Consider the following 11,784-nt stretch of genomic DNA (forward strand, 5'->3'; position numbering starts at 1 on the left):
AAGAGTTTGACCAAGGGAATGACTGCCTTTAGGATACTTGGTCTAGGGAGGGTTCACTGCCTGAATAACAGAATGTTCTTCTCAATGATTGAGGACTTGATGGCTCAAAGTATTGAAGCAAGTAACTGTTCTAGTTGTCTTTTGCATTGTGTTAAAGCAGTCTTTTGTTCTTTCCCCTGATGTATTGGGGCAGGAGAGAGGGCTCGGTGATTAAGAGCACTACCAGCTCATCTGAAGGTCCTGAGTTCAATTCCCAGCAACCACATGGTGGGTTACATCCATCTGTAATGAGATCTGGTGCCTTTTTCTGGCCTGCAGGCATGCATGTAGGCAGAATACTGTTTGCAGAATGAATAAATCTTTTTTTAAAAAAAGTATATGAAAAACTATACACAGGCAGATTTACAGTATTTACTGGAACTCCCTCCTGGTACTATCCTATGCTTCCGTTTTATTATTTTCATTCTAATCCCCATTCCCCCAAGCTGGTAAGTGGTATTCTTCTCAATGATGGTCCCTGACAATTGATGACTATTGCGAAGTCCAGCTATACATGAGGCTGTGTTCCAGTCCGAATTCTTCCCCTAAAAGATGTAGCAATACTGCTACCCTATAAAATAAAGCCATCACAGCTGGGACATGCTTCACTCTGCTAAGAGAGCTTCAAAGCAGAGACATCCATTGCTGTTCTGTTCCACTTCCCTAAGGGAGTTTCCTAGCAGAGTTGTCCAGTTGCTTCTCTGTTCCACCCGATTAGGGAGTTTCCTAAAAGCAATGTCATTTTTTTTTTTTCTCAGCTTCAGCCCAATTTGTTACTTCGCAGCTTCACTGGAGTTGATGGGAAACTGTTGCAGAAATGTTGCAGTCTCGGGTGGAGAGTTGCTACTTCTGCTCTGCTCCTTTAAGGGGTTTGCCAGCAGAGGTGACCAAAACTTCTCTGTTCAAATACACTGCAAAGTTTCTGATCGCTCCAGAGAAAGGTCTTCACCCAAAACTCATTCAAGAAATTTATTTGGAAGTGAAGAATCAGAAGGACTGCCTAGGCCAGGGCAGAAATGGGCAGATGCCAACTGAACATGTAAAGAACTTATACAGGAATGCTTAGGGGCAGAGATTTCCCAGGGAGAAGATTCTCAGGGTGGGAATTGTTTAGATGTCAATCCCTGACCTTGAACACAGCAGAGGTTGGCTGGATTTCATGCTCAGGTGTTGGTAGATCTGAAGCTTAGGGATTAGCTGGTTTAGTGCTCAGGTGGTCAAGGGTAAAATTATTTTTGGATCTTGTTTCAGGGCCAAAGTGTGTTCTTTCACTGGCCCCTTATAACCTTTTGAGACTGGTTTCAGGGTCAGGTGTTTCTTTTATTGGCTTCTGGATTCAGGAACTAAGTGTGTTTCTTTGTCTTGGTCTTAGAGTCAAAATGTATTTCTCTGGCTATAGTTTCAGAGTCAAAATTATATATTTAACTGGCTCTGGTTCAGGGTCAGGATGTATTTCTTGGCTGGCCCACTTACCCTACAGATAGGGCTTGATAAATCCATAAATTCATTTTAACATGAGTTTTTAAGTACAAATAGTATAAAAAGGACATCATAATGCTAGAAAAGATTGTTAACACTGTCAAATTTATTTCTACGGAACAAATAGTCTTGTGTTGTAGGCAGAAGAATCTTGTTCATTCCTGGCTGTACAGACTCAAAATAATCACACAGAAACTATAGTAATTAACAGTGCTTGGACTATTGGCTTAGGATTCTTATTAACTAATACTGACATCTTAAATTACCCCATTCCTATTATTTTGTATTTTATCACAAGACTTGTGATTTACCAGTAAGTTTCCAGGGCATCTGCCTTCCTTCAGCAGATACATGGAGTCTGACTCCACTTTTTTTTTCTCCTCTATCTCGGCTTGGAATTCCTGCCTTGCTCTATTCTGCCCTGCTATAGGACCAAAGCAGCTTCTTTAATAAACAATGGTAACAAAATATATTCACAGCATACAGAAGGGAAACTCAAATCACTGTGTAGGTGATTATAAGTGTTTTGACTGAAGATCTTACCAAATACTTTATAATAAGAAGTCCTCAGTATCTTTTTCAGCTAGCCAATGTCTATTGTAATATACAAAGATTTTAAAAGATTGTTGCACACAAAAAGTTTTATTCCTATATAAAGTACAAAACTTTATATTCACACTGAATACATTCAAAGGGTTTCTATGCAATATTTTTCTCATGACTCACATTATACATACATGCAAATGCTTTACCATACTGATGACATTCATAGAGTTTATCTTCACTGTGTGATCTTTTATGCACTTGAAGATACTTGTCAAGTGCAACGGCTTTACCACACTCATTACATTCATAGAGTATCTCCAACATGTGTTAGTTCATGTTTTTAAAGCCTTTAGCACAATAATTACATACGTAATGTTTCTATCCAGTATGGGTTCTCTTATGTTTTCAGAGATCACTGTACATACAAAGGTTTTACCACATTGATTATATTCATAGGGTTTCTCTCCAGTATCTGTTCTTTCATGTGTATGGAGACTAATGTGACAAAGGCTTTACCACACTGATTACATTTAAAGGGTTTGGTCTCCAATATGGCTACTTTCACGACGTTGTAGATGAATGTGCTTTGCAAAGGCTTCACCACACTGATTACATTCATAGGGTTTCTTTATAGTATGGGTTCGTTTATGTCTTTGGAGATTACTTTGATCTACAAAGGCTTTGCCACATCGATTACATACATAGGGTTTCTCTCCAGTATGGGTTCTTTTATGCTTTCGGAGAGTACTGGGATATGCAAAGGCTTTGCCACACTGATTACATTCATAGAGTTTCTCTCCAGTATGGGTTCTTTCATGATCTTGGAGACTACGGGATCTTGCGAAAGCTTTACGACACTGATTACATTCATAGGGTTTCTCTCCAGTATGGGTTCTTTTATGCTTTCGGAGAGTACTGAAACATGCAAAGGCTCTACCACACTGATTACATTCATAAGGTTTCTCTCCAGTATGGCTTCTTTCATGACTTTGAAGATTGTCTTGCCGTGCGAAGGCTTTACCACACTGATTGCATTCATAGGGTTTCTCACCAGTATGGGTTCTTTCATGAGTTTGGAGATTATGGGAATATGTGAAAGCTTTACCACACTGATTGCATTCATAGGGTTTCTCTCCAGTATGGCTTCTTTTATGCTTTCGGAGATAATTGTGACATGCAAAGGCTTTACCACAGTGATTACATTCATACGGTTTCTCTCCAGAATGGCTTCTTTCATGAGATTGAAGATGGTCTTGCCGTGCGAAGGCTTTACCACACTGATTACATTTATAGGGTTTCTCCCCAGTATGGGTTCTTAAATGAGTTTTAAGATGGCCTTTCCGTGTGAAGGCTTTACCACACTGATTACATTCATAGGGTTTCTCTCCAGTATGGGTTCGTTCATGAATTTGAAGATGAATGTGTTGTGCGAAGACTTTACCACACTGATTACATTTACAGGGCTTATCTCCAGTGCGTAATCTTTTATGTTTTTGAAGAATACTGTGAAATGCAAAGGCTTTACCACATTGATTATATTCATACGGCTTCTCTCCAGTATGTGTTCTTTTATGCATTTGAAGAGTATGGTGACATGCACAGGTTTTACAACACTTATTATATTCATAGTGTTTCTCTCCAGTGTATGATCTTTTATGCATCTGAAGATGACTGTGATATGAAAAAGTTTTCCCATACTTATTTTCTTCATAGGGTTTCAATATAGTGTGTGGGTTTTCATGCCTGTGAAGACAACATGCAAAGGCTTTAAGACAATGAGTATATGCAGAAATTTTGACTTTTTTCATGCCTACAATGATAATGGTACATGTGAAAGCATTACTACATTTAATACACTGTTGAATATTTTTATCTGTATAAATTAATTTTACAATGTAGTCCATTTTAAAGAAGAATTATATGTTAAAGTTTTATCACCATGTTTACAATCTTGTTTTTCCTTTTCATTAAGGCTTGCTTTTCATCTGTGAGGATAACTGATAACAGCCTTTATTACATGGTTCACATTTCCAGAATCTTATTTTCTGTATGAGAATTTTCACATATTTGAAAAGAACTGAAAAACCTCAGAGCTTTACTACTCTTCCTGCATTCTTAATGTTTCCTATACTGTGAGTGAAATTACATTTGCTAAGTGTACTAGGACAAACAGAAGTTTTTACACAGTCCTAGTACTCATGGTGCTTTTCTGAAATGTGAGCTTATTGATATATTAACAATGAGACTAGAAAAACAATGACTTGAATACCTGTACATCAAATTCAACCAGTATACTCAACATGGGGACTGCTATATATCTTCCATTTGTTCTAAGAGAGAGGTATGTTATATTTTTTCACTTCACTATGTTCATGTGGCTTGTATCCAGAGGAACATATGATATACTTAATAAAGGAAGAATAACAAATATCAAGCTTCCACACTGAGTTCACAGTTTGACTTTCTGTCCTCATAGACTTGTGGTATCTGGATTAAGGCCTCTCCACGACAGCTGCCCCTTGATTTGTGACTCTAACTTCCCCCTCACTAAACTTAACACAGTCACAAGTATATGGGATAAAGTACCTTTTCTATGGAATATTAATGTAATAGAGAGTTTCAGAGATATACTTATCATGTTTTCAACATGTATCTTTTATAATATGAATAATATGAAATAAATGCACTGACAATTTTACAGTATAGCTCTCATTGTATTATGATTGAAATGGAAATATAGGTTAAGGCATCATTTCCTTACTTCTTTCTTAAAAGAATGACTTGCAAATGCAGTTCAGAAATATGAAATTAAAGTATATGATTTTGTGATAATTTTAATAACCATCATTGCACTTTATTACATTGTTGTTTTGGTTGAAAACATAAAGGATACATTATAAATTCTTCAGGGGTAGATTTGTATGAGCGTATACATGGAAATTACCTTTCATGTCTTCTAGAACTTTGACAATGTTCTTCAATATTATAGTCTTCCCAATTATATCCTAAAATATAGTGACAGATAAATGTATGATATATATTAAAAATCATAAAAAATTTTGTTACCATATAAGTAAAACTTAAAACCATACCTGATTTCTTTACCCATTCTTCCTTCTCAATCATATTACAAAAGAACATCACTAACCAATCAACACTTGTCCCCTTATTTGAAACATGAAAGATAATTTAGTCTTACCTATAGTAGTGAGGTTTCTGTAGGTCTCTACCATCACATCTTTGTAAAGACTCTTCTGGGAAGGATTCAGCAAAGTCCATTCTTCCCAAGTGAAGTCAACATGCACGTCATCATAGGTCACTGCATTCTAAAATATCCCATACATGTGTACAACAGAAAGTATGATGTGACAACACTGTAAATGTGTACTTTTTTGCCAGTATAGTCATATAAATCTGGTGCTCCCCATACTTATTCCATGACATAGACATCATAATTTAATCACCAAGTCACTTTAGAAGCAAACTGATCCCGAAGGTCACCATTGTCATTTCTGAACCATTTGACTGGGATATCACCTTTCAAAAGAAATGCCTACTACCCAACAATGAAAGATACATAAACAGATCAACAGTACAGAGTACAGATAAGAGATATTGTATGAATGATTAATTTCTGACTACAAAAAAAGAAACATAAGATGAAAAAGCTGGATGCATTGAATCATTCCTCTAATCCTTTACTTAGAAGGCCGAGGCATGAATATTTATCTGCCTCTGAGTTGAATACCAGCGTATTCTATGCAATCACTTTTAGGGCAGCCAAAAATACATGTTAAATACCTCTTTCACATGATAAAAGTCAATCAAACAAACATAAAAGTTAGGAATAACTCACAGGTTTTTGCTGAAGTTTCTACAAAAGTTAGGCATTCACATCAACTCTTTATTCATTACCAGAAACCTGAAGTGCCCCAATTTAAACTGCAACATAAATAAGTTTTGACTAAAAGGCACTGTGTATTTAAAAAGTTATAAATAGACAAATGAAAACAATAGCAATTAATATGCTGATTACAAATAATCAACACAGAGCAGGAAAGATGGCTCAACAGTAAAAAGTCCTCCTGGTCTTGCGTACCAATGCCTTCCATGGGGGATAATAACTATTCATTATTCCAAGTTCAATGTTTCTAGTACCATCTTTTGATCAATGTAAGGAAGGACCAGGTACTCACATGGTGCATAACCATGATACATGTAAAATACCCTTTTTAAGATAAAAATTCAAAACAAACAAAACAGACAGAAAGAAGGTTATGCACCTGCAATCCAATGACTCAGAAGGCACAGGTAGTATTAATGTCATGAACACATGCCATCCAGGGAAACATAATGATACCCTGTGTAAAATTTAAAATTTATGATATGGGTGAAGTTCACTACAATAGCGTATGCTTGATAAAAACAATATAAAAACAAAAAAGTCAGGAATGCTGGCCCACCTTTAATCTCAGCACTATGGAGTCAGAGTTAAGAGGTACTCTGAGTTTGAAGCCAAACTGGTATATAGAGCTACATTCAGGACAGCTAGGGCTACACAAAACATGTCTTCAAAAATAAATCAACAAAAATAAAAACAGTAGGCTACCAAACCACCTTAGCACCAAACAGCAGCTAGTTCTACTAAACCTTATGTGATTTACTGATAGAGTTTATGATGGTGGGGAAGTAATGATAGAAAGCTGACTGATTAGTTTCAACCACAACTCAGTAGGCACAAAGAACAGAAAATGGGTTGAGGCTATAGAAACTCATATTGTGGGATTCCAATCTGTATGCTGTGATTATCATCGGTTAATAAAGAAACTGCTTTGGGCCTATAACAGAGTTATAGGACAACTCTTAGGTGGGTTGGGAAAACTAAGCTGAATGTTGGGAGAAAGAAGGAGGAGTCAAGAGAAAAGTCATGTAGCCCTGCAGAAGACAGATGCTGAGAACTTTATCATGTAAGTTATACCCACATTGCAATACACAGATTAATAGAAATTGATTAAAATAACATGTAAGAGTTAGCCAATAAGTAGCTAGAGCCAATGAGCTAAGCAGTGATTTAATTAATACAGACTCTGTGTGATTGTTTTCAGGCTGAGCAGCTGGGAACTAACAAGCAGTTTCCCATAATAAACAGACCACGCAGCCAACTAAAATCCACTTACAATCTTAGAGAGCTTGGAAAGGAATTCTAGACACTAAAAAATGAAGTTTAGCTACATTTCTCTCCCCAAATGGGCTTTGCTTACTGGTGACATGCTTTGGCACATTTAAGAGAGGTTTTCCTGATTTAGACGTAGCAGAAAAAAAGCTGCAGCATTTTGAAATGCCGGCTTTCTGGGCTGAGCTGACAGCACGAACTCTGACTCTTTCTGGAGGACCAGTTATGGGGTCTGTGAGAGGATTGCTAATGGCAACTTAGTCTCTGTGAATGCCTGAAAATGGGGCAATGTACATGGCTCTCGAGGCAGCAAATGTGCCTCTGCCATCTTGGACTGTGGTGGAGCAAGCAGGCAGGACATATTTTCTCTACGCATGGCACAGCTTAAGTTCATAAGTTTTTCTTTTTTGAGACAGGGTTTCTCTGTGGTTTTGCAGCCTGTCCTGGAACTAGCTCTTGTAGACCAGGCTCGAACTCACAGAGATCCGCCTGCCTCTGCCTCCCAAGTGCTGGGATTAAAGGCGTGCGCCACCACCGCCCGGCTACAGTTACTCTTGATGTAGTGACCTCCCCACCTATAAAATTATTTATACTACTACTTCATAACTGTATTTTTGCTACTGTTATTAATTATAACACAAATATCTCTACTTTCTGATGATTTTAAGCCAGTGCTGTGATAGGTTCATTTGATTCCCCAAAAGAATCATGCCCCACCAGGTTGAGAATCACAGCTATAAACTGATATAAATAAATAGATGAATAAATAGCATTTAAAAATCGAATGAAATACACAAACTGGCAAACATTGGAAAATAGAAACAAAGAGATTATAGCACTTATGCCATTGAAGAAAATGAAATCTAAAATATGATAGCCAATAATTAATTCTTTTTTTTTTTGATTTCTTGAGACAGGGTTTCTCCGTGGCTTTTGGTTCCTGTCCTGGAACTAGCTCTTCTAGACCAGGCTGGCCTCCAACACACATAGATCCTCCTGCCTCTGCCTCCCGAGTGCTGAGATTAAAGGCGTACGCCATAATAATTGATTTCTTAAAATGATAAAAATGATTGAACTCTTAGTTATACTGACTTTGAAACAGAGTAGGCACTTCCCTGGTAGGGAGAATGCCATTAATAAGAGGATGCATGACTTTGTCCCATGTAAAATGTTAGCTGCTGAGTGCTGTAAGCTGACACATGGAGTTACAGCCATTGCCTGTGTCTCAAACATCTGAGCTGATTAAATGTGTAAACCAGGATTGAACATATCTATCTGCATGGGAGAGTTCACTTATTGGAAACTCCCTCACTTAAATTCTACTTTGTGTGACTTTGTCTCCTAAGAACCAGTAAATCCTTATACCATTAATTCTAGTATCAACTATACTTGTCTACATCACAGTTTAGTAGTGGAGCGCTACTCTACACGCGATAAATCGTTTAAAAGTCGCACGGAATTGACTACAGAGGGATTCCCAAACCTAAATGTTAAAAGTGCAGAACTTCTGAAGACCCAGGAGAGACCAGGAGTCTCCGCATTTGGTGATCTCTCTCTACACGTGACGATATAAACAGGACAGACACCACCATCTGCTGCTTTGGACGCTCTGTCTGTCCGCTGGCTCCTACCCACCACAGGGGCCTCAAGCCTCAGCGGCCGCTCCCCCTAGTTTAGGGACAGCGGCCCCTCTCTCGCCAAGCCCGGCTACTCCTCCCGTCCGTGTAGAGCAACCCCTCACTCACCATGGTGCAGCCGTCGACCTGACAGACTCTCTGCCCACAGAAGAGCTCCAGACACAGTGCTTGAGGGAGCTGAACTGAAAAGGAAGTCGGTTCAGGGAAGAGCCCTCCCATCTGACTGGCAGGTCTGTTGGAGGCTCTGATTGGCTGATGAGGTCTGAGTGACGGGATCAAGTGAGTAGATGGGACTCAGCACCATGGTCCAGGACTGGCTTATACTCTAAAGACAGAATTGCCCCAGATTGGCTGGAAATTTATGCCAAATTCAACAGCAAGTCTCTTGCTAATGTAAATCAATGGGTTCGCTTTTAGAAGGAAGCATACTATTTCAAAAAATTAACTAACATTAAACTAAAGAACCTGGCATAAAAAAAAGAAATGAACTGGTTGGTGGAGGCACAGGGCTGTAACCCCAAAACTCCACGAAGAAGGCAGGCAGGTCTCTGTTCAAGGCCAGACAGCTAGCAATGCTAAACAGAGAAACCCTGTCTCGAGAAAACAAAAATCAAAACAATATTTGAGGATCTGCTTTTGAGCTTCTGCTGGTTAGTATTTATTTATCTGACATATGTGGTGGTGGGAAAGGGATTTCTAAAAGAAATGGTCTGTGTCCTGAAGAGGCTGCAGGATCTGAGAATGAATTCCCATGGCAGACAGCAGCAGTGAACTGGGCTGTGGCTTCAGTCCCTGGAGGAGGAGTAGCAGGAGGAGGAGGAGGAGGAGGAGGAGGGTGGCTAGCGTTGACCTTGAAAATAGGCCCCAGTCAAGTGTTAAAGTCAGGGCCTGAAGTTCCTCAAACGGGACTGAAGGGAGACCCTTGCATATCTAAATGCCTGACTTTGGGGAAAGGACTTGTGGGAAGCAGGCAGCACTTGAAACTAAGGTTTCTTGTCTTATTCTGGACCTGTTCCCAGAAGAATATTTTCTTCCAAAGGGAAGGGCATAATGTCTTACTCTTTTCCCAGGATACCTTCCTACCTACCATTCTTGTTCTGTACTGATTCTTAACTCTAACTGAACTCTTCCAGTATAAATAAATAAAGTAAGCAAATATGTGTTCAGAAGTATGATCGAGTGGACGAACAAACCAACAAACAAGCAAATAAAGAAAAAGGTCAGAGTTGTTAATTGGCTTTTGTTTTGATAATGAAAACTTTTGACATGTGACCTAGAAAGTGTGTGGAAATAACTTTATACTCAATTACCTCTCTCTTCTTTCTCGGTCTGTCTGTCTGTCTGTCTGTCTGTCTGTCTGTCTCTCATACACACACAGAAACACTTGAATAAAATTTAAAATTAAACTAAATATACAATAAAAGGAAGCAAAACACCTTTACTACCATCATCTCATCACTCAGGAGGCAGAGTGAGCTCTGTGAACTCTAAAAGTCATTTTTTCCCAGCAGGGCTATGTAAAGAGATGCCTCGTGTCAATATACAAACTAACTAAGAAACATGGAAGGACAGTGCTGGCTGCTGGGGGAGGTGTACATGACTTATACAGGAGGGGTTTCATGGGATTAAAATGGAAAGTCTTGTCCTTCACAGGCTGCACAGGAAAAACTTCTTTGGTCTTACCAAGGTTCAGAGAGCCATCAGACACAGTGAGGTAAAAAATGGGACACGTCCTGGCGATTCTCAATGGAGGCCTAGCACCTTGTTGTAAAGCAGAGAGGTGGAGGGGGGCACCTATGTGGTGGGCACAGAGGAGCTGGGATGCCCACAGTGGAATTTGCACATTTGTTCCTGTCTTGGGTTGTGCCATGTCAGTCAGTCAAGCTGACACCCACCTGCAGAGAAGAGGAGGGATCCTGTTGGGTGGTGTGGTGGTGGGACTTTCCTTAAATATCAGCACTTGGGAGTTCCAGAACTGATTCTGAGGCTACAGCTAGGAGTCTGGTGTCCTGTGCTCACTTCCCCACAAAGATTTGTGTTTGTGTGCTCCTGAGACATACCCCAATTTAATAGTGCTATTGCCCTATCATAAAGGATGATAGGGCATGTACACACATGCTTGATATCACACACATATACTGCCTGTGTGGCTGCCTGCCTCTGTGAACCCTCTGAGAGTGCCTGGTACCTTCAGAAGACAGAACGCCGCTCTTATTTCAACAGATGGCTGCCCAACGTGTGGACAACTGAATCAACTGAAAGCCTAAGAAAGCTTGGGAAAGAGTAAAGCATGCATGTTTTCTTGGTAGCAACAATTTTTCGGGACTACTCTGCTTGCTAGAGGCAAGCAAGCGCTCTCATCTAAGAGAGGCTTCCTGACTCAGCTTCAGCTTCAAAACCCTGCAGCTCATTAAGAGGTCCTGCCACGAAACACTTAAATGGTGTTGATGAAAAGCTGAACATGCTTTTCGGTTTTCAGCTGTAACAGGAAAAAAGCTGTGCTGTTTAAAAATGCCGGCTTTCTGAGCCGTCCTGCCAGGGCAAACTCTGACTGAGGCAGGAGGGCCGACTACCGAGAGAGGACTTGACTGTTGTCTGTTGTAGCTCGCTGGCTGACAGGGACCTTGAAAGGCCATAGAGTGCTGGCAGTAAACATGGCTACAGCCAGTACCTCAGCCATGAGGCTGGAAAGCTTAGGAATGGACTGGATCTAGCTGACAAGGCCAGGGCTTTAATCCTACTCATATTGCTCAATAATTTAAAGGCTCGTGTGGTCAGAAAAAGAGAGATATACACTAAAGAGATTAAAAGACAAAGAAAAATTTTAAATGATTTACAGTGCTAAAAATGTATGCAGACTAAAAGTTAAAATTCTTAAAGTAAAAAAAAAAGTAAGAAAAAGAGAAGTTG

The 11,784-nt window shown here is 39.5% G+C and overlaps 1 protein-coding gene across 5 annotated transcripts in view; it reads right to left on the minus strand.

Annotated features, from left to right (window-relative positions):
* LOC126511726 (zinc finger protein 431-like) overlaps positions 1-11,784 on the minus strand; it is a 116,211-nt gene that overhangs the window by 98,962 nt on the left and 5,465 nt on the right. For 3 of the 5 annotated variants that reach the window (XM_050159100.1, XM_050159097.1, XM_050159103.1), the window contains exon 2: positions 8,983-9,199. In XM_050159100.1, the coding sequence (XP_050015057.1) occupies positions 8,983-9,093 (111 nt within the window). In that variant the 5' untranslated portion in view covers positions 9,094-9,199. Of the gene's footprint in view, positions 1-20; positions 3,830-5,008; positions 5,070-5,263; positions 5,829-8,982; positions 9,200-11,784 lie in introns of those variants that run through there. The other 2 variants (XM_050159099.1, XM_050159102.1) reach the window with 2 other exon arrangements.

Source organism: Alexandromys fortis, unplaced genomic scaffold, assembly GCF_014885135.2.
Source record: "Alexandromys fortis isolate MF-2015 unplaced genomic scaffold, M_Fortis_MF-2015_v1.1 scaffold_90, whole genome shotgun sequence".
NCBI lineage: Eukaryota > Metazoa > Chordata > Mammalia > Rodentia > Cricetidae > Alexandromys > Alexandromys fortis.